At 43.7% G+C, this 27,212-nt stretch overlaps 2 protein-coding genes across 3 annotated transcripts; one reads left to right on the top strand and one right to left on the bottom strand.

The window, feature by feature from the left end:
• Positions 1–47: 47 nt before the first annotated feature.
• Positions 48–17,817, bottom strand: GLB1L (galactosidase beta 1 like). 2 transcript variants are annotated; one of them, XM_081321914.1, is made up of 17 exons: positions 17,739–17,817; positions 15,087–15,261; positions 12,526–12,701; positions 11,296–11,446; positions 10,883–10,943; positions 10,593–10,687; positions 8,945–9,125; positions 8,795–8,853; positions 7,822–7,943; positions 7,306–7,346; positions 7,045–7,163; positions 6,187–6,261; positions 5,347–5,436; positions 5,062–5,175; positions 1,914–2,045; positions 1,184–1,390; positions 48–273 (listed from the first exon to the last, which is right to left on the bottom strand). In XM_081321914.1, exons 2-17 carry the CDS (start codon positions 15,138–15,140, stop codon positions 55–57), a joined length of 1,896 nt encoding a protein of 631 aa, XP_081178040.1. In that variant the 5' UTR covers positions 15,141–15,261; positions 17,739–17,817; the 3' UTR covers positions 48–54. The 2 variants fall into 2 exon arrangements, with proteins under 2 accessions (XP_081178040.1, XP_081178041.1); XM_081321915.1 differs by having other exon boundaries at positions 12,526–12,698.
• Positions 17,573–27,211, top strand: STK16 (serine/threonine kinase 16). The gene is made up of 8 exons (XM_081321947.1): positions 17,573–17,848; positions 19,893–20,005; positions 21,571–21,790; positions 24,213–24,346; positions 24,658–24,778; positions 26,215–26,310; positions 26,468–26,589; positions 26,665–27,211. Exons 2-8 carry the CDS (start codon positions 19,920–19,922, stop codon positions 26,801–26,803), a joined length of 918 nt encoding a protein of 305 aa, XP_081178073.1. The 5' UTR covers positions 17,573–17,848; positions 19,893–19,919; the 3' UTR covers positions 26,804–27,211.
• Position 27,212: the final 1 nt, after the last annotated feature.

The raw sequence follows: 27,212 nt of genomic DNA, 5'->3' as shown, positions 1-27,212 counted from the left end.
TATATTTCTTTTGCCACGGGTCTCAGCAGTGTCATAATTGGGTAGCATTTCCAGTTACTTCATGTCTTTTTGAAAGAAGCCAAAAGTGTCATTGAGAACGGGACGGTCAAGAAAAAGTACCTTTGGGTTTGATGGTGCATTCTGCAATTCCAGCACTACAATAGTATTGAAAACCGTGGTATTGAGGAGAAAGCCAGGCACAAAGAGGGTTTGCTGGGGTCCACGAACTGGCCAGAAACGGCCCAGGTTAAAACCATTGATCCAGATCTGGCCCTAGTTAAAAACATAAAAGTGATTTTTATAAAATAGTACTTCATCTTTATTTGGGCACCCTGAGAGACTACAGCATTGATTTCATATTTTATTATCTACCCAAAGCCAGAAAGATCACCTGTGGCAAGAGAAAGTTCAGAAGGCTTAAAAGTTAATTCTGTATGTGTGTGGATTACAACTCTATATATAGCAATAGGAAGACATAAATTTAGATGGTAAATAGCGATTATTCGTATTTGCGTAATTATCATGCAATTTGAAATACTGAATGTATTTTATAAAAGTGTGTAGGGGCAACCAGCAAACACATTAATCAACACCACAGTTCCCCAACCTTTCTGGCTTTGTGGACTGGCCGGTGGGATGGGGAGAAAGGGAATGGTTCCGCACCGTGGAGTGGGGTGGAGTGTACAGATGTTCACCCGTTGCTTGCGCACGCTCACTTGCTACTTCTGCAGCCTGGTTCCAAACGGCTCAAGGCCCAGTAGCAGGGAGCGGTCAGGGGGGTTGGGGACCTCTGTTCTACACTGTGCTAAAACCAGTAAATCTTTATGTTATTAACCCTAACCCCAGCATAGTTCTATAAAGCAACTCTATTTAGCAGTTTAAATTACATAAAGACATCTTTTTGGCACTGTGTGATGTTTTGTCTTTCCTGTTCCCTATTTTGACCTGCAGGGACACTTAATTTTGAGAATCTTAGAATAGTGAATAAAGGCACACTTTTTTTTACTTGTAAACTAATTCTTGAACTGCCTGCAATTATACAGCACTTAATGGGTAAACGTAGCAAAAGAGCTACAGCTGTCAATCTGGATCATTGAAGCTCCGTTGCCAAAACAATGAGATGAAGCAAAGAAATCACCTTGTGGCCTAATGGGAGACAAAACTGTGCTCAGGGTTGCTATACCTTGCTCCACCCTGGAAACGTCACATAGGTGTCATAGTTGATACCAGGTGTTTTGAAGACCCCAGTATAGAAAGCAGGTCCTGCTGTGTTTCTGCTTCGTGGGACGTACGGAGGCCATTTTTGGGCCACAGCTGAGTCAATATCAAGTGGATAGATGAGCCAGTCACTTAGAATAATAGAACCCAAAGTCACATTGCGGGTCAGGCCCTGGGCAAAAAGGAAAAAGAAAAGAAAAGAAAAATACACTAAGATGTGAAAAGAATAGCATACACCTGGCTTTTAATCTGTAGTCCTCTTGTGAGGAAAGGGTTGGGTGGGTCCTGCTGATAGGCAAAACTATCAGCTATTACCTGTAAGGACCTGGTCATTTTTCCTGCAACAGGATTATTTAGGCTTTTCCCCCCCACCTTAAAGCTGAAGTAAAGCTATTCAAGCAACTAATAAAAGTTACATCAGAACTTGCAATAATTAAAAATGAGTTCATTACACTTCTGTTTTACAGCTCATTTTCATAAAGCATTGCCTAATATTCCAAGTCTCAAAAAAAGTCCCCAATTCTTTCAAATTACTTCAGTTGCTGCTTATTACCTAGAACCTGCTTACTGTTCTGGGAAATACTTAACTTGGAAGTGTGATAATGTAGCTGTCTAGAGTCCATCCCAATCCAATGTACCTCTATGAGTAAAAGTGAAAGCATTACTCTTTCACTGGCAGTGCTCTCTTGCGGTACCTTAAAGTCACTGTTATTGGCTCCAAAGTTGATATGACCCATGCTCTCCACCAGCAAGTCCAACGAATCTCCTAGCTGGCCAGTTATGTTGATGGCTTTTACTCTGTCTCTTTCCAGTGTCCCTTTATATTCCTCAAGGGAGAAGGAATAAAGGATTAACAATTGAATAGCACTTGTAGAACTGAAGCAAAACCCCTATATCACTCAGCAGCCTCAAGCAATCACTAGGACAGGGGTCGGCAACCGGAAAAAGTAAAAGAGCCACTCAGAACCGGTTCCGTCACACAAACAAAAAAGTGGGAGCCGCAAAAAGTGCGCGCGCGTGCGTCCACTCCCGCGCATGCGCAAAAAATTTTGCGCATGCGCAAAATGGGAGGCACCGCGGCGGCGGGTCTCCCCTTCGGAGAGGTGCGCACCGTCCCGTCCGGAGACCTGCCGCGTTCGTCAAACGGGGCCAGGCCGGCGCGCGCAGGGGGGAGGGGGCGACGGGGGCTTTTCTCCTAAGAACAGCGGCTTTTAAAAGTGGGAGGGTCGGAGTGCCGCGGGCAGTTCCGGAGAGGCGGGGGATGAAGCCCCGCTTGCCTGGAGGGGGGGCAGAGAAGCGAGTTGCTGCAGCCCACCTTGGGCGGCTCCCGCCCTTTGTTCAGGCGCCAGCATCCCAAAGAAGCCCAGCCAGGAAGGGGAACAATGCCTCGCGTGCGGGAGGGGAACAACGCCTCGCGTGCCCAGCCTGGCCCCTGCGCTCCCCCCTCCCTCCGAGCAGAAACCCGGTCCTTGCCGCTCCCGAGGATCTGCGAGGCTGGGGGAGCCGCCCTTCCCCTCGTTTGCCCTGGCGGACGCTCCTGGTGGTGCTGCTAATGGGTGTGATTCCAGCCGGAGGCGTCAGAAAGCCGCCGCCGTCCTTGGGAGAGGTGCGCGTGCACTCTCCAAACCGCCGCTAAAGGATAACAATATTGTTTAGACTGGTTTAAGATACCATAAATATGGTAAAGCAATTACCTCATTAAAACATCATCTGGAGAGAGAGGTATGAAGAGATGTTTCCAAGAGTAGTAGAAATAAATTATCAACATATTGCATAGAAAAGATATCCAATGGGGATGCTTCTTTTAAAAACAATTTTTAACAATATTTGTCCTTATCCTCCCAGGCAGAACGGAAAAGCGCGGTCATTTCGCAGCTTTCCAGCCCAACTCACTTCGTCCCTCATAAAACCCAGGCAGGAAAGGCCGGCGCGCTTCCCAGAGCCGCGCTCTTGACTCGCCAAAGCTTGCCGGGTGCTGTGCTCGCCGGCGGAATAAAGAAATCATCTCTCCCTGTCTCACGTGTAAATAAATCATCAGCCTCACTTACTTGACCACCGGCAGCGCTCTGAGGGAACAGGGGAGCGGGACGAGATCGGGCTTTTGCCCTTCGGCTGAAGGCGAGGCGCTCGCCTCTAGTTGCAGACCTGGCAAATGGGGGAATAGCCAGATGTTGTGCGGAGGGGGGGAAAACGGGGCCCGCTACGAGTCGCTTCAAGGGTGTCGCGGCACTTTGGGGAAAGGCAACTTTTTTCCCCCGGCTCCGCAAATGAAAAGCGCCGCGCGCCTGAGTCTCAGAGCACGCCTGAAGGGGAATTAACCTCCCCAGCTGTCTCCCGGACTGGGTCCAAGAAGCCACCCCACCCCCCTTGTATCTCATTTGGTGAAAAGAAACAAACAAAAAAGGGGGGGTGGGGTATCGTGAAAGTGTCAAGAGGCGGACGTGGCAACCGGGGGTGGGGTGGGGGGGGGCTGTCTTCCACAAGACAGCGCTACCTCACGAAGACCAGAAAGGGGTCTCGCCTATTCTTCTGTGCTCTCCTCTGGCCACCTTTCGGGCTGAGTCTGGCGGCCGGGGACTCTGCTTCCACTGTTTGGCGGAGCGGACTCGCTCGCTCGCTCACTCCATACCGGAGTCTAGCCGAGGCATAGTGGCGTCAGAGCCAGGCTTCAGCAGCCTGCGCGGCAAGGAATACCCTGTGTGGCCGCGGCTCTCGGGGAAGCCCTGGCTGTCCGCTTCCTCGCTCCACGCTGCCATTCGGGGCCCACGCGTTCCCCGGGCAAATTGCGGCGCCCAGCAGGCGAGGAAACACGCCCGCTCCAGTCGCCCCCCCCTTCCCTCAGGAGACGCGAAGCAAGTGACCGCCCGGAGCACGGGCTCTCCGGGAGCCGCCTCCGCTGCCCCAGTCCTTGCGGTTCCCGATTGCTCGGTAGGGATCTTTCCCGGGACTGGCTCGCTGGCTTTTCCCTCTTAGCCAGACATTGTGGAACCGCTTTCCTCAACCTCCCCCCCCTTGGTTCTGCTCTCTCCATGCCTTCTCTGGAGAAAGTGAGGGGAGGGGAGCATCTAACCTTAAATCCTTAACCCTCCCCATTGAATCCACCCAATAAGACCCCCGATCGGGGGAGGGAGGCAGCCGTCGCCATGTTAGCTCCCTTCAAAACAACACTAGGTCCCAAGGCAAGCGAGCCGTGCGGGAGAGTCAGCCAGCCCAGCCAGGCAGCGGAAAGAAGCAGGCAGGCAGGGCGTTTTGCTGCGGCTTCCTCGCTGTTGGGGAGCTCGCTCGATTCTCTCCTCCTTTACCGCCACGGGCAAGCGAATCAACCGGGCCTGGAGACGGCGGGGAGAGGTGGAGGGAGTGGGGTTGGGGGGGGAAAGAAGCAAAACAAAATCCGGAGAATTCAGTAAGCGATCCTCAAGGGCGAGCTGCAATGTCAGAAAAAAAAAACCAAGGGTTCCCGAAAGTTTGGCTGCCTGGCGCCGGTTCCAAAGCTTTGCAAAGCTGCCGTGCAGATGGGCCGCGGCAGCTTTCGCAAGAAGCGGGGCCGTGGAGACCTGCAGGTTTGGGGAGGTGCGCATGCACCTCCGCCCTTCGGAAAGGTGCGCGCACACCTCTCGGAACGGGCGGCGCCACTCTCCATTTGGAGAGGTGCGCGCGCACCACTGCCCGTTCAAAGAGGTGCGCGCGCACCAGGCAGCTGGGAGCCGCAGGAGATGGCTCAAAGAGCCGCATGCGGCTCCGGAGCCGCGGGTTGCCGACCCGTGCACTAGGAGAACCAGGAACATTACCCCTCTGGCAGTTAAAAAGTCTGTATCATACAAATGTCTCCACTTTCCAGCTTACTCCATTAAGTAAAACGTAGGCCAGGTCATGGATCCCATTTTCAAGGACAGAGAGAAAAACAGGCTGTAGGATGTCATCTGGAAGAACAGTACGGTACAACATAAAGCCGTGGGTCTGAAATATAAAATGAAAACTAATGCAAATGTGGACTGCAATCCAAACACTAAATAGACAAGATCAAAAGAATGTTTTTTTTTAAAACTCCTCTGAGTTTTCTTGAATTTTCTAGTGGAACTACTCTTAGCTTCCCTTCTTAATGCCACAGACTCTTGTTTCACTTCTTACCTGCTTCAGAGCCTCAAAGGTGAGGGGGAAGGAAGAATGGAATGGTAGGCCAGGGGAGAGAAGACTTAGAATATCCAAAAAGGCCACACACTGTAAGAAAAAACTGAAACTGTATTTATGCTATTTAAAAAGAAAGGTACAAAAATGTATTTCCCCAAATCATTTTCCATTAAAAATATCAGATATTACAAGTATAGTAAAGGTAAAGGTAAAGGTTCCCCCGCACATGCGTGCTAGTTGTTTCCGACTCTAGGGGCTGGTGCTCATCTCTGTTTCAAAGCCGAAGAGCCAGCGCTTGTCCGAGGACGTCTCCGTGGTAATGTGGCCGGCATGACTAGATGCCAAAGGCACACGGAACGCTGTTACCTTTCCACCATAGTGGTCCCTATTTTTTCTACTTGCATTTTTACGTGCTTTCGAACTGCTAGGTTGGCAGAAGCTGGGACGAGTAACAGGTGCTCTGTTACGCGGCACTCGGGACTCGACCTGCCAAACTGCCGACCTTCTGATCGACAGGCTCAGCGTCCTAACCCACTGAGCCACCGCGTCCCTTATTACAAGTATACAGTGACATTAAAACAAGCAGAAAGATAATTCTCACATTTAAAAAACGCTTTGCCACATGAACGCAGCACTGTTTGAAAACGAGAACAATAGTTCTGCTGAATTCCTGATGTGGGCCTGGAGCACAACATCTCAACATGATCTCTTTTTCTGTTCCAAAATCTGTTTCATTACCTTTGATTTCATCTCAGGAAATAACATGCAAGACTACAGGAACAGCTTGTCCATTAGCCAATTCATGAGCATCTGATGAAACATCTTCCAACTCTAACTTACCCGTGGTAAAGACACGTAGCCATATGAAAATTTGGGAGTGGGGGGTGGTATTGGTCCTGCAGGCACAAGCTGAAACTGCAAATTTAAAAAAAGATAGTAAAAGAGAGTGACTGGAGGTCAAACATAACATCACGTTCAGCTGATGACCTCACATTCAGCAAACGAAGCACAGCAAGAATAAACCAGTTACCTTGCCTTGATTTAGCGCCTATCAGAGAAATTTTTTTTAAAAAAAATTGGAGGTGGGAAGATAACTTTTTAAGCAACTCAGAGCAGATGGATAAAAATCGAAGATTAAATCTCTGGTTACTGCTTCTTTGCTTATCTTCAAGCAGTGTTTCTCAACTTTTAACAATTTTGACGCAAAAACAGCAGGAGAAGCACTGCTACGTCTAAATCCCCAGTATTATCTACCACCAGCTACTGAAACATCACTACTCTTGTTCCAAAAAATAGTTGTACTATGCACACTCAGCTGTAAGTGGAGGAGAATGAGAAAATACTTGCTGAAATAAAGATTGGTACATATAGTTTATTCACTGGAGATTGGGGTGCGGGGAGCCCAAACACAATTCACCACCCGTTTACTTGATTACATTATTGAACCAGATTTGGCTATATTATGACTGTCTGGAACAGTAATACCAAGCTCTTATCTCTTGCTTGTAAAACATATTGCCAATAATTTACTCAAATGTGTGCAGATTTAATTTAAAATTTTAGGCTGATATCCTACCCTGGTTGTGACTGTATGCGCAGCAGCAAAAGAGGATTATTAATAGAATAAATAGTTCCTTTCAATTAGCATAAAAAGCAGCATTGCCTCTCAATCTACTGCCAAGAATGCTGAATTGTTACCTTGCCAATGATGGTTCGAATTGCATACAGCTTTTCTGTAGGGTCTCCAGCTTCTGAGAGAGGTGCATCATAGTCATAGCTAGTAGTGATAGGATAATACTTGTCTTTATAATCAGCACCTGAGTAGAGAAACCTATGAGAACAAAACAGGCTTCTGGATTTCTAACTCCCATATGCAACTAGGTGCTTCCATTTTCCAGCCAGAAGCTAAGCCTCACAATGTCTGACTGAGGCAGCGACCCAAAGGATCCAGAAACTCACCACTCCAATAACCAAAGTTGGTGCCGCCCTGGAACATATACCTAGAAAAAGATCAGGCAGCAGAGTAAGAATTCACTTTCCATCAAAGCACTGAGACAATGCCTGGTAGGGAAAAATGGACAGGGGCTACAAAAGGAACCGAGAACAGTTTAGCAGTTGGATTTGCACCCTGGATAAACCATAACATGGCTTCTCTAGTTTTTGCTTAGAATGACGTGTGACTCCAGCCAGCCAGCCATGTAGAGTAAGATAAATGGAGAACCCAGGGTAAGTTCAAATATACTCCAGTCTCACATCTTCATTCCACTGGAAAATTGTTATCAGCTATGTAAAGATTTACACATGCCCGCACGTACACACACACGCATACACACCATCTGATATACCAGAATAGCCATACACAGTAAGATGAAGTTAAGAGCCATGACTTGTATCTTAGACATATTTCATTTCTTTTTATAATCAATTCCATGGCTTTTGTCCCCCTGCCACTCTCCCATATAGTCTCACGATTACATGTTGACGTTGGCTCCCAGTTCTAGGATCTTCTGTAGGCCATGAGTCACAAGTGTAGTACTTTTCATGGAGTGTGGCTCACCCCAATAATCCAGCCAGCCCGTGTAATACTCAGAATTCACCTAGGGAAAAGCATAATTGACACTTTTAGGGAACAGTAGCAAAACTGTTCTCCACATCTGAAATGGTATATACATTTTGTTCTGACTCAATAAATATGTCAGACCATAAAAATAGATTAGTTGATACATTATGATCTGTGGTCCAAGGACCCAAGTACTTCAATAATATCAAAGCCGTAGGTTATGATAGCTGTGGTGGCTCTGTTCATGATCTCATTTTTGTGTCCAAAGGTAAGCCGTGCCCAATTAGGAAACATACTTTAAGGTGAATACCTCTGGCCACTATACTGTCTACTTTAAAGTGGTAATTTCATACACACTTGTATGGGTATCTGTAGAAAAACAATTATTGGAACTTTTTAAAATGAATTATTACTCATTTTATTTTTATTGTATCTATTTTATATTTTGTGCATCATTCTGGCTTCCCTTGGAAAAATGAGTGAAATAAACATCTAATTCTGAAACGTCTGACTAGTTATTCTATAATTAAGCTGTCAGAAATTTTTATAGAGAGAGAGATGAATCTTGAGACCTACAGATCTGGCATCACCCAAGACAGTCAGGTGAAACTCATAGCTCGCTAGACGCTCTTGAAAACAGGACTACAATTTATATACCTTTAGCACCAACTTACAAACCACAGAGGCAAATAAGTATTTAACACTCATGAATACTTTTGATTCCCTTCCCTTAGAAAACTCCTTGGAAGTTGCTAAGGAAAGAGCAAAATAATCAAATGAGAGAAAATAAGTCAGCATATGAGGTCAAGAGAAATAGGTGCTCAGAAGAAATAAGCATTATAAAGCCAGGTTGTTTCCTTCCCAGATGGTAAGGCCAATTGCTCTCACCAGTGGCCCTCTTGGTTCAACCAGACGCTGCTGTTCAAATGCTCTTGTCTCATTTATTTCTGTCAAGGAACAAAAAACAGAGCAGAAGTCAAAGGATAATTCCATTCCAGCTCCTATGAATTCTGTGCAGATCATTTAACCTTGCATTACCTGAGCCAAAGTCCACAGTGGCATATAAATCTTGCAAGGTCCCACATCGCAGCTCGGATTCTTTGAGGCCATCAGTTGTGAAAAGCACAACTTCTTTGCCCAAATACAAACGGAAAACAGCCAGGAGGTGACGCATATAGTCATAGTCACATGCGTAATAGCTTCCATATTCATTCTCCACCTGCCTAGAGAACAGTGGGGAATTAAAGGATGGTGACTTATGAGCCCCTCATTTGCCAAAGGATCAGCTTTTAATAAGACTCTGTCTTACTATTTGTCAAATGCTGCATATGTAGCAGTTTATGCAGCCCACTTGTCCCAAATGTTGGTTTCCCAAGTAGGTGGAGTTGAGCTAAGTTGTAAATGAAGCAGTTTGCTCTCTCTGAAAGTGCCAAGATCTGCATAAGTTAGAAGGGTGCTAAAACGTTTTTGTCATTTGGCAGTGAAAGACGGCAAATATAGGTTGTGTAAAATTTTGGGCACTTGACAACATGATTTTAAGATTATGCTAGGCAAAAATTTGTGAATGGGTTCCAGAATTCAATTTTTATAGCCACTACAGCAACTCCCATCTTTTCCAAAAAATATTGTTGTTTAGGGTTCGCCTGTTTTAATTTATTTATTTTATTTTTATTTTATTTAGATTTATATACCGCCCTTTCCCGAAGGACTCAGGGCGGATAACAGGGCATTTAAAAAACAGTCAATACAAACGTTAAAACAAATTAAAAGAGATTAAATAGAACCCTGAGAAAATTAAAACCCAGTTAAAATTAAAATTAAAAATATTCTCAGCCTGGGCCAGAGAGCTCGAAGAGCCAGGTCTTCAGGTCCCGGCGGAATGAACGGAGGTTGGGGGCAGTCCTAAGCTCCGCAGGCAGCTGGTTCCACAGGGCAGGCGCACCCACTGAGAAGGCCCTACCCCTGGGTGTTACCCGCCGGCAGTCTTTAACCGGCGGCACCCTGAGGAGACCCTCCCTGTGGGAGCGCACTGGACGAAGGGAACTTGATGCTGAAAAAACTTGTACACCCTACTATATATACACTATATGGATATTGCTGTTCTGTACCAGCCTGCTACCGGCCCTGCAGCAAAAGCAGGGACGACCCCTTTACAAACGGCAAGAGGCTGGAATAAAGCTGGCCAAATTTATTCACATAAAACAAGAGCAAGACAAGACACCAACCATAAAACACGAGCTAAGAAGCAGGAACAATCCAAGCGGTTGCCTTCAGCAAACCAGCCCTCCCACACATTCCCCTTAAATACAGTTCAGGGCGTGGCCTCTCTGTGCCTCCTTCCGAGGTGCCCCATTGCCTTCCTCTGTTTACTCCTGACTGACTGCCTCCTGCGTCGGGCGTCCTTGAACAGGGCCAGCTGTGGGTCATCTTCATCCACGCTGTCAGGCTCACACAGCTGGGTCTGCATCGTGACCAGATGAGAGGGGCCAGGCTGGGGGCTCTCATCAAGCTGTCCAATCCCCTCAGCAAGCTCTTCAACACCCCCCTCCTCCTCCTCTGAGTCGTCCGACCCAACTCCCGAACCCACAGGCTGACCCTGAATCACAACACTTGCAAAGAAGACATAACACATACGCAATAAAGGACTGAGGGGAAAAATGCCTGAAATGTCTTATGCTTCACGCACCTGGATACTGATGATGTTACCTCCATTTTGATAAAGACGAGGTTTTATCTTGGGTAGCAGGACACTCAGCCATTTGTTGACAGCTTGCAGAAAACCTGAGAGCAGAAAGCAACTTGTTCAACTAAAAATGAGGATACTCTGCTCAAATTCCCACGTAGTACTAAGATAAGAGCCGGCGATTACAATGCTGTATACAGAGAAGTCTGGAAGAGTATGTTGACCTTTGTATTAAGTTCACAGAAGGTAGAGGAAATTCCACGTTCTTTCTCAGGTTCAGATTTCCCCCTTACCTGGGTCAGATGTTCGTAGAATAATATTTGGTTCTGCCAACAGCCAGGACGGAAGGCCACCCTAGGAAACAAGATATCAAGGTAATCCAATTGTGCAACTACTAAGGTCAAAGACGTTATTTATGCTTCCTTCCAGCAAGTAACAACTGGGGAACTGCCCAAAAGATGAGAATTCAAAACTGCAAAAAAGAGGTTTGATCTTAATTATTGTAAAGTAGTTGCTTGAATGATGAGATGAAATGCTAGCATCCATGTATAAAGCAAGAAAAACACAAGATTTAAAAATGAAGAGAAGCTATACAAGGAAAACGAGGGAAAGATAGCTCGTCAAATTATAAACTGCTTAAAATGAGTTGTGGAGCATTCAGATGCTTAAAATAATAATGACTTATCTGAATCTGGATAGCCCTTACCATATCCCATTCGGCACAGATGTAGGGTCCAGGGCGCAATATCACCAATAGCCCTAATTGGGCCACTAAGTCCAAGAATCCTTCCAGGTTTCTGTCCCCAGAAAAGTTGTAAATTCCAGGCAACGGTTCGTGGTAATTCCATGGGACATAACTGAGGAATTAAAATACACTTTTCAATCCAGAACAGATTTCTGAGAGACAAGAGAGTTACTGTAGTCATGGGTAAATAGAACAAAAAACTATACTTTTTACCTTCTGGCACTAAATGCTAAACAATTTTTTTTAAGTTCAAGTACATCTTTCAATTCCTATTTCTCAGCTTAGCTTGACAGCAAGTTCAGACAAAAGTGATAGCAAGTAGGGAACATGAACAAAAAATTTCTCCCCTAGTTTTAAATTGGAGTGATGGGCACAGATAATTATCCCAATTGTAGCAGAAAGGTGGTCAGTAATTAAACATGCTGCTTTAAACACACACACACATATATAGTTAGTCCTGTGCAGACATATGTGCACATGTTGTTCATTTTGGCCAAAAGCACAATGTTATATATATCTTGATGAGACCTTACAATATTTATTTATTTTTATTTATTTTTAATTCCATTTATATCCCGCCCTTCTCCGAAGACTCAGGGCGGCTTACAAGCTTAGCAGTAGCCTTCATTCTATGTATATGCCTGCTTATTAGGGCTTTCACACACACACACACCCCAAGCGGCATTATTACAAAGTCAGCTTAATTGCCCCCAACAATCTGGGTCCTCATTTTACCTACCTCGGAAGGATGGAAGGCTGAGTCAACCTTGAGCCTGGTGGGATGCGAACCTGCAATAATTGCAGGCAGCTGGTGTTACTTAAGGAGGCATTAGCCCACTGCTCCACCAAGGCTACAGGGGGTCTTCAAACTTGGCCCTTTTTTGACTTGTGGACTTCAACTCCCAGAATTCCTCAGTCAGGCATGTTGGCTGAGGAATTCTGGGAGTTGAAGTCCACAAGTCATAAAAGGGCCAGGTTTGAAGACCCCTGTTATAATAGAACAAAAGATTTTCATTACTCGGTTCCAATCTATTTTCAATAAGCATGAGTTTCTCTACTCTCAGTATTTGCTATGGTCAAAAGTATGAACCTTCCAGTGAGAAAACTAGAGCATTTATAATCAGTTTAAGTCACTAGTCTCTGTTACAGCAAAGAATATGTCCCAGCTGGGAGTCGCTTCTGATCACTTACATTTGTACAGCATTGAGGCCACTCATATACATCTTGAGTAGCCGGTCTTTCCAATAAGCTGGTGGGATACGGAAGTAATGGATGCTGCCTGAGATATAACGAAACTTATTTCCATCCTTCAGGAAGCAGTTATTTTTATAATCAATGCTGAAGGAACGAACTGCTGCAGTGCCCTGCTATCCAGAAAAAGAGAGGAAAGCTTAATATTGTCATTTTCCATGCAACCACAGTGCTGCTTTAACTATTTTTTTTAGGATTAGGGGTAGATTGCTCCATTAGTGGAAGAAAGTGGCATGAAGGTGACAAACAACAGGGAGAAAGCAGAACTATTTAACTCATTTTTTGCATCCCTTTATATAAAGGGAAAAAACAGTCCAACCTATCTAAAACATTTCTGTAAAAAAACAGATTAGAAACACAACTTAAGATAGGCAAGAAAATGGTAAGTGGGCACCTGTCCACCGTAGATGAATTCAAATCACCAGGACCAGATGGATTACACTGCAAGGTTTTGAAGGAATTAGCAGATGTGACCTCAGAACCACTAAACTATATTTTCAAAAATCCTGGAGCACTGGGGAACTACCAGATGACTGGAAAAGAGCTGATGTAGTTTCCATCTTCAAAAAAAAGGGGGGAGGAGGGAAATGAATCCAGGAAACTACAGACCTATCAGCCTGACTTCATTACCTGGGAAAATTCTGGAAAAGATAAGCAATGAATCAACAAACACCTACAAAGTCATTACCAAAAGCCAACATTGGTTTGTCAAAAACAGATCATGCCAGACAAATCTTACTACATTCTTTGATGAGGTGACAAAAATAGTGGACCAGAAGAATGCTATGGATATAATTTACTTGGACTTCAGTAAGGCATTTGATAAAGTAGATCACAACCTACTATTTGATAAGATAGAAAATTGTGGGTTAGACAGCATCACCACCATAATTCGTAGCTGACTGACTGGCCATACTCAGTGTGTAGTCCTCAATGGAACTGCATCTATATGGAGGGAGGTGTGTAGTGGGGTGCCCCAGGGCTCTGTTATGGGCCCAGTACTCTTCAACATCTTCATCAATGATTTTGATGAGGGGATAGATTGTAACTCATCAAATTTACAGATGACACCAAGCTGGCAGGAATAGCCAACACTCCGGAAGATAGGCTTAAGATACAGAAGGATCTTGACTGACTTGAACATTGGGCGCTATCTAAAAAAAATGAAATTCATTGGTGAAAAAAGTAAGGCATTTAGGCAAGAAAAACCAAATGCACAGGTATAGTATAGGTGGTATCTTGCTCAACAGTAGCAACTGTGAGAGGGAACTTGGAGTCTTAGTGAACAATCACTTAGATATGAGCCAGCAGTATGCTGCAGCTGCCAAAAAAGCCAACACAGTGCTAGGGTGCACTAACAGAGGGATAGAATCAAGATCATGTGAATTATTAATACCACTTTACAATGCCTTGGTAAAGCCACACTTGGAATACTGCATCCAGTTTTGGTCACCATGATGTAAAAAAGATGTTGAGACTCTAGAAAGAGTACAGAGAAGAGCAACAAAGATGATTAGGGGACTGGAGGCTAAAGCATATAAAGAAGGACTAGGGGTGTCATGATAACAGTGTTCCAGTATCTCAGGGATTGCCACAAAGAAGAGGGAGTCAAGCTGTTCTCCAAAGCACCTGAAGGCAAGACAAGAAGCAATGGATGGAAACTAATTAAAGAGAGAAGCAACTTAGAACTAAGCAGAAACTTCCTGACAGTCAGAGCAATTAATCAGTGGAACAACCTGCCTCCAGAAGTTGTGAATGCTCCAACACTGGAAGTTTTTAAGAAGGGATTGGACAGCCATTTGTCTGAAATGATATAGGGTTTCCTGCCTGAGCAGGGGGTTGGACTAGATGACCTCCAAGGTTCCTCCCAACTTTATTATTAACATGCTCACTGCTGCTCCAAATCTTGCAAGTTCAAATCTAATGTCCCAATCACAATTTATACTTGACATTTAGATCGACCCCTCACTTATTCACTTCTAGACTCTTTCTAGGTTACTGGCTAATGTAAGATCTTCTGAGTCATATTGCGGAGTCACTCATCTCTTTATCTCGAGTGCTATGGTTACTCTCTAACAGCCAGCCAGTCACACAAGGTTTTGAAAAAATAAATTATTAGTTTGCTGTGAGTGTATGATTTAGATAATAGTCTAAAATTATTTTAACTCTATAGTGTTATTTGTTATGGCCTGAATCACATGATTGTTGAGAATTTCAAATGAGCAGAACAGATTATGCTCCGTGTATAAGAATTCCAAGATAATTATATTACACAGGAGCTTAATTCAGTGGTACAGCAATCAACTCACTAATTATAAACAGAATATTAGGAGAGAATGGAGGAGAAGTGCCAAAAAGATCTAAAGAAAAACCTGGACTGTGAGAATACACGGAAGATTACAAAGCAGATAGATAAATCCCTTATATTTCCTTTAAAGAGTTGAAAGAAATCATTTCAGCATTTTTCCCAATAAAATCCTTTTCTAATGGTTTTTGCTTACCTGAAATTGTAAGCCCCCCAAGGCTATCATGAGAATATATAGCCACAGCCCCATCTGTTTAACATTAACCTCAGTCTGGAACAAGAAACTGCAAAAAGGTATCACATGAAGATATCACATGACAATCTGGTGGGCAGGCACTGATGCTTCCTCCGAAGTGAGGGGGTGATACGTCCTATGAGTTGGGAGGGGAGAAGGACAGACAGAAATTTTTAAACAGAACTAAATCCAAAGCCAGTCATATCAGAGTATACCATGATGTAGCAAGTTTTCTTCTGAATGCCAAAATGAACACAGAGGAACTGGAACCGAGAGCTTATTCTCCATTATCAAATATATAATGCAAAACATACATTTCCTCATAGTAGCAGGATAATGACAAATAATAGTTATCTGTGAGATAAGTGTGTAAAGAAATATACCTAAACTGGTACTGCATTTTGTTATTGATTCAGAAGCATCAATTATTTTTAAATAAATTGTACACACTGGATTTAGAGGTAACTCATACTGCTCTTGTAGATCTAATAAATGTTGAAATATGGTGATTATGGAACAAGCTAATACATACCTACTCTGAGAGAGCAAACCGCTCCATAAGAATATCAAGTATTTTAATTATTAAATATTGTGTGCTGCTATCACATATACAATCTTCTTGCCTGTCAGTGTGTTTTTATTTATGTCCCATTTATTGCAACTTGTCATTGGATGTCCCTTTTACACACCAGACCTGTATAATCATTGTATTCATTCAGCAACAGGGAACCCATACAGACACCCAAGGTAACTAGTGCATAATGTCCCAGCTGGGACACACTATCCTTCGCATCACCACATTCTGTGCCACCTCATAATGAGATGCTGTTATAAACGAAGGAATTAGGAATCACTGAATGGTAAAATTTGGGTAAAACCAATCAGGCTCTAGATGCCATTGCAATCTAAGCTACAAAGGAGTTATTTATTTAATTAGTTTTCTATACTGCCCTATTCCCGAAGGACTCAGGGCGGTTTACAGGGCAATATTTAAAAGACAACATAAATTAAGATAAAAATAGAATTAAAAAGAATTAAATTAATAATAGCCCAACAATAAAACAATGTTAAAACTTAAAACTAAAAACCCCCTCAGTCCAGGCCAGATAGATCGAAAAGCCAGGTTTTCAGGTCCTGGTGAAATGAGCGCAGGTGGGGGGGGCAGTCCGGAGTTACTTGATCAGAATGTCAAATGTCTCTGTCAATATTGAAATGATCACATTTGCCCCCCCTTTTAAAATCCTGTAGTCTATTTAGGATAGAGTTGGGGTAACTGGATGAAGCTGAGAAAGAGAAGCTGCCTTTTCTGATGCTTATGCAGTGTTCACAGCAGATATTTTTTCCTTGCGCCCTAGGAGAGAAACATCTGCTGCTACTTAAGATTGAATTCTCAACCTTCCTAGAGGGAGGTGAGTGTCTTCACCATTAGGCCACCACGCCACTCATTAAAATGATCACAATAATAATTCATATATTAAAATGATCACGTAACTATTATTAAAACTCCCCATGGAAATATCTGGCACGTTGAACTGGATGAAACTACATCTGCCCTGAAATCCCTACACATCTATAAATTTCTCCAGAAGACCTTGGGCTAATCACATTCAAATTAGTTAACAGAATTTTTATAATAACTTATGTGGTAGTGGATCATACATGTTGCCCTAAGTTTTCTAGAGAAATGCTTGATATTAAAAATCAATTATGTCCTAGAGCAGGGGTAGGCAACCTCGGCTCTTTTATGACTCATGGACTTCAACTCCCAGAATTCCTGAGTCAGCATGCTGACTCAGGAATTCTGGGAGTTGAAGTCCATGAGTCATAAAAGAGCCGAGGTTGCCTACCCCTGTCCTAGAGGAATACATTCAGAGCCTTTCATGAGCTGGCTTGGCATTATCTTCACAGTTTCCTTCTTCTGTGAAGGAAACTGAATACATTGTTTTCACGGCAGAACTCAAGAACATAAGATACTTTGGACACTAAATTAATAATAGTAAGAATGGAATGGGAATGGGAATGGAACGGAACAGAACAGAACAGAATCAGAGTTGAAAGGGACCTTGGAAGTCTTCTAGTCCAGGGGTAGGCAACCTCGGCTCTTTTATGACTCATGGACTTCAACTCCCAGAATTCCTGAGCCAGCTATGCTGACTCAGGAATTCTGGGAGTTGAAGTCCATGAGTCATAAAAGAGCCGAGGTTGCCTACCCCTGTTCTAGTCCAACCCTCTGCTTAGGCTGCAAGTAATTATTTAAACATTAAGTCTTTGCTGAATTCAAAGTGACACATTTTAGGAAATATTCCGTAATCCCAGTCAAGTAAACCCTCCATACTGACGCTCAACACTTTTTGTCTAGGTGCCAAACTCGCCGCGTCACGTGACGTGTCACGACGTATCGCGACTTTTTTCCGCATTACCGGAGCTAGGGTGGGGCGCGGCCTCCGCGTGATGCTGCCGGCCCGCGGGCCGGCAGTTTGACACTTGAACACCCATCTCATGACTTCTGTTTTTCTCCTTTAACTTATCAATTCCTTCCGGATTTCCGCCCCCCCCCCCTTTCCCCTCTTTCAGAGACGTTTTCTGCTTTCCCTTGAGTGGTCGCTTAGTTACCTCCAGGCCGCAGAGCGGACGGCGCAGAATTATAGCGTCACCAGCCAGCGCAGCGACGCCTGTCGCGCTGAAGCTCTCCAGGACGTCTTTGAACTCTAGCCTGAGACTGGGTGAGTGTCGCCCCCTCCCCTCTCCTTTCCTCCTCCTCCCCCCCCCCCCGTGTGCCTCCGCTGATGGGCGGGGCGGGAGGATGAGGTCGGTCAACTTTGCGGCTGTTCTGTATTCGAGAGTGGCGGGTCCAGAAAGGGCGCCGGGATTTCCAGGGCAGGATTTCCGTGCCGTTTGAGAGTTTGAGCCATAACTCTGCCTCGGAATTTAATTCACTTATCCACTCTAGAACAAGTGACACAACAAGAACAGCGACTGTGCATCTGGTCATGTGCAGAATGCATTATTCCCGTGGCAGAACTCTGCATTTACTATTTCCCCCCCCCCCCCATGGCTTGTTTGATGCCATCAGTCATTTCTGAACCACTGAATGTGATTGCTGCTCAACGCTTTGCTCTCCAGCTCTGAAGAACTAACCTTTACTCTTTTTTTACTTCTTCTTTTCCTTATGTGCCTTGCCTTTTTTAGAATGTAATCCAAAGGGAAGGCCTATCCTTTCATTTTGGATTATGAGTAACACTTTGGGAGACGGTACTTACTTGATAAGTAAGGGGAAATATATAAAATAAAGAATTTTATCACGTAGCTTTAAGAAGGCACACTTTTGATAGGCAGTTAAAGAGAGATACGTACTTTTCCTCCTTGTTTCCATGCGGTCTGTACAGTTAGTATCATAATTAAGTGCCTTTGCATTGGGAAGATATCAATTACATTTCATCATATGATTCAAACGGGAGCAGGTGGAAGAAAATGATTCTGGATTGTTCCATTCTTTGTTGAGATGAATGGTGGCACTTTGTTTTTATTTTTCCCAAAATAGACTGCTATTAAATTTTGGGTGACTGGTGTCAGACCCCGTTCCCCAGTTTTCCGTATAATCTTCGTAGTTTCTCCCCCCCACCCCCCTTTTTTTTAGAATATTCATTGAGTACGGTATATGTTTCTTGGCTGCCAGACTATTGGCATACAGCTGTGTGCCATTTTGGAGTTAACAACGAACCTTCTCTTTCATTGTTCCACAGACCATATTTTACTAATACAGGGCAGAAAGTGGAGTATTTATCTTCAGCTGGGCTGGGAAGCCTGCAAGTCTGTATGTGCTTTGCCTGCTTTTGTTGCCTTTTTTTTTGCAATTCTCAAAGCCTACTTAAGATTGCACCATCAAAACTTAGTGGCAAATCATTGTAGTACAATTTTTCTTCTTTCCAATATGCCCCAAAATAAATGTGCTAAAGCTCCTTTTACTTTGATAAACTTCACTTCTCTCTCCCCACCAAAAAAGTAAAAAAGAAGGGTTGAAAATTCTGGCCCTTGTCATTCTGTAACATTACCAGCAGCTCTCCGAAGCTGGGGAAAATGTTCCTGGTTTTGTTTTGTTTTTAGTCTGGCTTCTACCCACAGAAAGATAGCTTGCTCTTAGATTACAGCCTGCAATTTGAGCTGTCTCATTTCCTCTCCAGTACCAGTGTTGTGACCATGTTTTCTATGATATTGGGAGAAAAGAAACTGATGGATTGAGAATTCTATTAGTGGGAAACACTTGGATTATTCCTTTTCAGTGCTATACCTTACATCAGGAGTGTTAAATTTGCAACGTCATGTGACGTGTCGCGACATATCACAACTTTTTTTCCATTGCCACCAATGGGGTAGGCGCGGTTTCGGCATGAATGCATCCAGCCCACGGGCCGGCAGTTTGACACCCCTGCCTTACATGAAAGGATATCAGTTAAAATACTACAGGTAGTCCATGTTTAGCAACTGCTTTGCACAGTGACTGTTCACAATTCCGACAGGTGATGAAAAAGTGACTTTGCATATATTTGAAAGATCTATAAAGCAAAGCTGAAGTAAGATGGTTTCACTTAGCAACTAGTTTGCTAAGTGACCAAGTTGCCAGTCCCATTTGTGAATGCTAAACGAGGACTACTTGCATATGTATCCATTTATTCATATCTTGACATGAGGCTGCCCCTCTTTTTTCAGCCTTAGGCCTTCACAATGGCTATACCAAGGTCTAGAACTTTGCTTTTTTATCCTCTATAGAGTCTGAAGGATGTTGGAGCAACCACCATGGGCCATGCCCTGTGTATCTGTTCCAGGGGGACCATCAGCATCAATAACAAACGCTATCTTTTAATCCACAGGATTGGGGAGGGGTGAGTATTGGACTCCTTCCAGAGGGATCGTGTAAGAAGCTTTGTAGTGATTCATTTTGAAATTTCACAGATGATTCTTTAGTCACTAGCCTCTCTTTTACCATAGTTTGTTTTTTTTAACTGTGACAATCAAGTTAGTAAGAAAGTCCCAAAAGCAAAGCGCAAATGTTTAGCATTATCTAATGTGCTTCTAATCATTCCCTCCCCACCACTGCCTTCTCTGAGCCTCACTATTAATTCTCCCATGTAGTTCTCCACATGTAGGAAGATGTTTTGACTGCATAGATTCATGCTTTTAAAGAAGTAGGAAATATATATCTGGATACACACACTACTGCCTTTATTTGCCAGGGGTAGAATTATTACAATCTTCTAAGGTTCATCTATTTCAGATATGAGAAAGTTGTTGTTCCAGATTATTTTGATCTGTGTCGTCCAACATCCTCACATAGCTGAATTTGGTTGCTGTGAGTTGTAGTCCAGCAACATGGAGAGGCTTTGGTTTTCTATCCACTTTCCATCTTCTCCAAAATATTCGTCCAAAATTGTTGTTCAAGCTTCATTTAAAGATAGATGTATTTTTTTTTCTTCACTTGGTGCAATTCCTTCCAGATTATTATACATATAACTGGGCTTCTGGTTGCTCTAAAAGTTAAGTGATACCACAATTCCTCTGGGCATCTGACTTCATTGCTTACCAGTTAGAATGTTACTTCTGATACATAATCATGTATTTGCTGCACCTTATGTCTCTTCCCTCAGTAACAGTAAGAGACGTTCACCCTCCTCTTCATGATACTCTTTATGTATATAAGAGAGAGAACACAGCAATTGAGCAGACCCTCAGATTGACAATATTTACTGCTTAGTTTCTAATGTTAAAAATATCATTATAAACTAAGTAGAAAATAGTTTTTAATGATAGAAAATATCAGATTCCTACAGATCTGGGTGATTTTCCCCACTTATTTCCAATTAATTAGATATATTTTGGGGTATACATGAACTCTTTTGTGATTACTAAGCATATTCAGTTGCTGTACCGTTTTGGACAGTTTATCAGTACTGTGATAAAGAGCTAGGGAGAACCAGAATGCTGCTTAATACCATATGACATTTATTTAAACATTTTCCCCTTTATCAAACCAATGATTGTACAGTGCCATACAAAGTATTTTTGAAAAAAGCAACAACAGCTTCATGAAACTATAAACAAACAAGGGTATACAGCACGAACAAGTGTCCTCTCTTGTTCATCTTCCAGTTGTGGCATGTAGGTATCTAGCTTTTCTCTATAGCCTCATTAACATGTGTCGGCACAGAAGTTATAAATATAGCAACTACTAAGGTGGAATCAATGAACCAGCAACACTGTGTGGAAAACATGGCCCTTGTGGCGCTGCAAAGCAGAACAGGTTCATAATTTAAGAATAAGGATGAACTTTTAAAGTAAGGAAAAACATGATAGAAAAGAGGAGAGAAGGAAAGTTGCTTGGGTTCTGTTTACATCAGAATACATATGTCTTTGTCCTGCCTTGTGGCTCATTCTGTTTTACTCCCTGCAGTGGCTTCAGCTATGTGGACCTTGTCGAAGGGCTGCATGACGGGCGCTTCTATGCCTTGAAACGCATCATTTGCCATGACAAGGATGATCTTAAGGAAGCTCTGCACGAGGTGGAGATGCACCTGCTTTTTGAGCACCCCAACATCTTGCCCATCTGTGCACATGCCATGGTAGAGAAAGGATCCAAACATGAGGCCTGGCTCCTCTTGCCTTTCCTCAAGGTCAGTAGCCTCCAGACCAATTTCCTAAGTAAGAGGTAAGGTGCAGATGAGTTTAGTAGGTACATGCCAAGAAATGTGTTCTCTTGATAAATTAGGCGTGGCAGGGAGGAGATGGACTCTTCCAGCATTGTGCTAACCCTACTTTCAATTCACATGAAGGCCATTTCTAAGGTATAGTTAGCTAGTTGTCAGCTAGTATAATTAAGATCCATGTTCTTACAACAAGAAGACTGTTGTATAATTGCTATAATTGCTCCAATGGCTCTGCATATATTTTCTTATGCCAACACATTTATTTTCCATTTTTGTCTCGTGTGTGTGGGGCTTACGATCACAAGGGTTAAAGTACTGTCTTTTTAAATGGAACTATTTAAAACAACAAATCTCCTGAAGTATAACTTGCAGAACAGGGAGTGTGTTTTAGATTAGAATCCTGGGTTGACAATCTGCAAGTCCGTGTTCGAGACTGAGCGTTGGTGTGTGACGGGGTGGGCTCCTTTCATTTGCTCCAGATCCTGCCACCCTAACAGTTTGGTCAAGCAGCAAATACCGTATTTTTCGGACCATAAGACGCACTTTTTTTCCCCCAAAGGGGGGGGGAAACAAGGGTGCGTCTTATGGTCCGAAGGTGATCCGTATGGCCAGCCCCAACCTCCGCAAGTGAAAGCAAGGGAGATTGCAATTGGCTCCTGCAATCTCCCTGCGGCCCGGCTTTCTCTTGCAGAAGGCAGGCTGAAACGGAGCAAGGAATGCGAATCGGCCGATCTCGCGCTCCTACGATCTCCTTCGCTCGGTTTCAGCTTCCCTTGCTACAAGAGGCTGAAACAAAGCTCATTTCAGCCTGCTTTCTCTTGTAGCAAGAGAAGCTGAAACCGAGCGGAGGAGAATGCAGGAGTGCGAGATCGGCCGATTTGCATTCCTTGCTCCGTTTCAGCCTGCCTTCTGCAAGAGAAAGCCGGGCCGCAGGGCTGCCTCCGTAGGTACTGCTCTAACGCGGAGAGGTCAGGACAAAGAGGGAGGGAAGGAAGAAAGAAGGAAGGAAGGAAAGAAGGAAGGGACAATGGGAGAGGGAGGGAGAGAGAGAGGGAGGGAGAAAGAGAAAGAGAAAAATAGAGAGAAAGAGGGAGAGAAGGAGAAAGAAAGAGGGAGGGAAACAGAGGAAGAGGGAGAAATAGAGGGAAAGAGAAAAATAGAGAGGGAGAGAGAGAAGCAGAAAGAAAGGGAGGAAAATAGAGGGAGAGAGAGAAAGAGGGAGAGAAAGAAAGGGAGAGAGAGACAAGGAGAAAGAAAGAGGGAGGGAAATAGAGGAAGAGGGAGAAAGAGAGGGAAAGAGGGAGAGAAAGAGGGAGAGAGAGAAGCAGAAAGGGAGGAAAATAGAGGGAGAGAGAGAAAGAGGGAGAGAGAGGGAGAGAGAGACAAGGAGAAAGAAAGAGGGAGGAAAATAGAGGAAGAGGGAGAAATAGAGGGAAAGAGAAAAATAGAGAGGGAGAAGGAGAAAGAAAGGGAGGGAAACGGAGAGAAAAAGAGGGAGAAATAGAGGGAAAGAGAAAAACAGGGAAATAAGGAAAGGGAGAGAAAGAAGGAGAGGAGAAAGAAAGAGGGAGGGAGAGAGAGGGAGAGAAAGAGAAGGAGAGAGAGAAATTAAATTAGTAACATGATTGTTAAGTGAATCTGGTTTCCCCACTAACTTTGCTTGTCAGAAGGTTGCAAAAGGCAATCACATGACCCTGGAACAATGTGACCATCATAAATATGAATCGATTGCCAAGCATCCGAATGTAAATCACATGACCCTGGGGATGCTGCAACGGTCATAAGTGTGAAAAATGTTCATAAGTCACTTTTTTCAGTGTCGTAACTTTGAACGGTCACTAAGTGAATCATTGTAAGTCGAGGACTACCTGTACTTTATCATTTTTTTCCTTTTTTAGGGGGGGTGTCAAGTTTTTGACACGTTGCTGGGTGACATTGCCTTGTCCTAAAAGTGGTACAATGGATGAAAAGGTTGAAAAGCCCTGTTTTAGTATACTGGTACTATTTGGTTCCGAATATTTTCTTTCTTGTTTTCCTGCTCTAAAAACTGGGTGCGTCTTATGGTCAGGTGCGTCTTATGGTCCGAAAAATACGGTACATTAATCAACTCTTAGAACAGCATGGTATTCACTGTAGTTACAAAACCAGGTGTAGCCTGTCCTGCTTTAGATAAACTTTGCTTGTTTCGGATTGGACCAGAGGCAACCAAACCAATATTGATTAAGCCTCTCCACTTGTGAGATGCAAATGTCAAAGAATGGTAAATCTTCCTTAGGCCAAGTCGGGCCACAGTCTCTAATATCTAGAGAGAAATCTTTTTCTTCACTCAGTAAGTTTGGAGAACATGCATACCATTTCAGCTGCCAACATGCCTAGATTTCTTTTCCAGAGAGGGACCCTCTGGCAGGAAGTGGAAGCTCTGAGAGATAAAGGCTCCTTCATGCCTGAGGAGCGGATCCTGGTTATTTTTCACGGAATCTGCCGAGGACTGCAGGCCATTCATAACAAGGGATATGCGCACAGGTAAGAAGTCAGCCTCAGAAAGCAGGGTCTAGGAGTAGAGTAGCAGTCAACCACAAGTGGAAAGCTGAGCTTAGGTCATGGGAGACTGTCAGTCTTTGCTACAGAGGTGTTGGCAAAAAGGAGTTTGCAAAGATAGAAGAGCATCCTTAGGCACAGAACATCAGTGTGGCAGTATGTTCAGTAGAGGAAAGCCCTGGGTTGGAATAACAACCTTCAAACGTCCTTTAAAGCAGGATTTCAGGGCTCATGCCTTTGATTGTTACCAAATGCAGATTTTATCCTCCATCTATATTCTGCTTGCCCTTTTCCAGAGATCTAAAACCAACAAATGTGCTGCTGGACAATGAAGATCAGCCACTGCTAATGGACCTAGGCTCTATGAATCGGGCTCACATTGAGGTGCGGAGCTCACGGGAGGCCATGACTATTCAGGTATGAGGTTCACCTGGTAGAAGGGAAATGGGGGAGTAGCTCTAAAGATGAAGGAGAATTTACCTAATGAAATAAAACTATTCTGACCATAAAAGCTAGGGGCTCTCATTGACATCCCAGCACCCTTTATTTAACGGCTGAGGAAGGATGCCAGCAAGTAGTAATATCACCTGTGCATGCAGAATGACGGCACGCTGTCTTTTTTGTGTCACAGCATCATCTGCCCTTAAAAGAAATGGTTGGGTAGCTTGACGGCAAAGTCCACACTTACATGCAAAAGATTTGGGAAAGTCAGCAGTGGCATTCACAAGGACTGTTGGTGTCACTGAACAGATGAGCAAAATCCAGCCTCAAATGTGTGTCATACATTTTGCATACCCAGAAGAAGGAGCAGGTCTCCACTTGTCTGGTTGTGCCTGCTATTTGGAAGACCATGATCATTACCGAGGTTGCCCCTGACAGTGAAGGTAGAGGTTGGACCCTAGTAGAGCCTGAATCCGAACTGTTGTTCTGTCTAATTTGGGGTTATTGATACTGACTGGATCAGCTTATTTGGGTTTTCAGGAAGAATCTTTTCCTTCCCTACCCAGGGCTGCTGGCCAACTTGCTTTCTACCTCAGACTTATGCATGATGTTTGTCCCAAGACCTTAGAGATCTACAGCCAGTCAAAATAGACATCAGTAATAAAATAGTATCTATCCCCGTTTCTTTCAAAACTTTCCCCCCCCCCTGCAAAAAAAAAAGCTAAATAGCTTCCAGCCTTGCTTTAAGAGCAAGAGATGATTACTGCAGTTTTCCCTTCCCATCCAGATCAGTATTTCATTATAGGCAAACATTGCTCTATGGTCTTAGTTTCAACAATAAGCAAGCAGAAACGATAGAAACAGTGACCGTAATGAGATCTATTCAGGAGGACATATTTATATATTACCAGATTTGCAAATCATAACTTCAGCCTCTAGAGTATTTTTTTTTAAAAAAGGCAGGCAGACCAAGAACATGAGATACCTTTCTTTTCTTAAGAGTGACTTTGCTAGATCTCTCTTGGATTTTCCTATTTCACATTAAAATCTTACTTGGATTTAGTTTCTAGTGACTGTAGGTACACATCCACCTAGTTTTCTTTGTCAAGAGCACGGGAGTAGTTTACCAGTGCCTTCTGCTGGAACGTTTCTCTCTCCCCCCCCGCCCCAAATTCCCAGTGTAGTCTACAGCCCTGAAATTTCCTACTTCTCTCCCACCCACTACTAAGCACATACAGCTATGTATGTATTTCAGTATATTTAATGCTAATGCCCTTAATTTAAAGTATTTTTTCCCCTGTTACTCTTCCCCAATAGCAACCAGAGCAATCTGCTTGAGATAAGAGTTGAGATATTTCTCCACATTCTTCCCAGACTTAAGTTTTATCTTACCTCCCTGGTTGATCCCACAGGACTGGGCTGCCCAACGCTGCACCATCTCGTATCGAGCCCCAGAACTGTTCAATGTTGAGCGTGAATGTGTTATTGATGAACGTACTGACATCTGGGTAAGGATCATCACTTCTCCTAAGAGAAAAATAAATAAATAATATTTAATATTGCTGTAATACACTCGAGTATATATCTTGTACCGGGGAGGAAAATCCTATTTCATTATTCCATGATCAGCTTTTTGCTCCACAGGCTCACCTTACCTCTGCTTAGTCCTTAGGCTGTGTTCTCTACTGCATGATGTTTGGTGAAGGACCTTATGACATGATTTTCCAAAAGGGGGACAGTGTGGCTTTAGCTGTTCAGAACCATCTTAAGGTGCCTCAGAATACCAGGTAAGAAGGTGGGGAGGGAGTTGTGGTTGCTTTTAATCCAAGGACAGATTGGTCTGAATTGGTTCTAAATTTCAGATACTCCCCAGCCTTGGAACACCTCCTCTCTTCTACAATGGTAGTGAATCCCCAGGAGCGCCCGTTCATTGCTAACATAATCTGTCAGCTGGAAGCGATACAGCCACCTCTCACTGGACAGGATGCCACACGCATCTGAGACCACGGAATGTGCAGCTAAAAACAGAAGCAGCTGGTGGCATTTCAGCCCAGGTGGGACCTCAAGAGATGAAGTTCAGAGCAAACACTTGACAAGATGTCATGCTGAAGGCCAGTCTCATATTTACAGGAACTGTCTTACAATGGGACTGCATTAAGAACGATGCTGGTCTTTGGGACTCACTCCCCTACTCTTTCCTGTATCTTACCAGGCTTTGACTGCCCCGTTTCATTACCAACTGCCTCCACAAAGCATGGCGTTAACTCCAAGGGACCAAAATTCCCTTTCTTTGTGAAAAAAAAATCTCCTAAATATGTACCTGAATGTGCAAGCGTGGATCGATGCCGAAATTGTTTTGATAAAGGCATGCCCTCAGGGCCTATGTGTTAAATAAAATGCAGCCACTTAT

This window comes from Vipera berus (assembly GCF_964194415.1).
Source record: "Vipera berus genome assembly, chromosome: 1".
NCBI lineage: Eukaryota > Metazoa > Chordata > Lepidosauria > Squamata > Viperidae > Vipera > Vipera berus.
The sequence above is the reverse complement of the archived record's forward strand: the minus strand, read 5'-3'. Positions and strand labels throughout refer to the sequence as shown.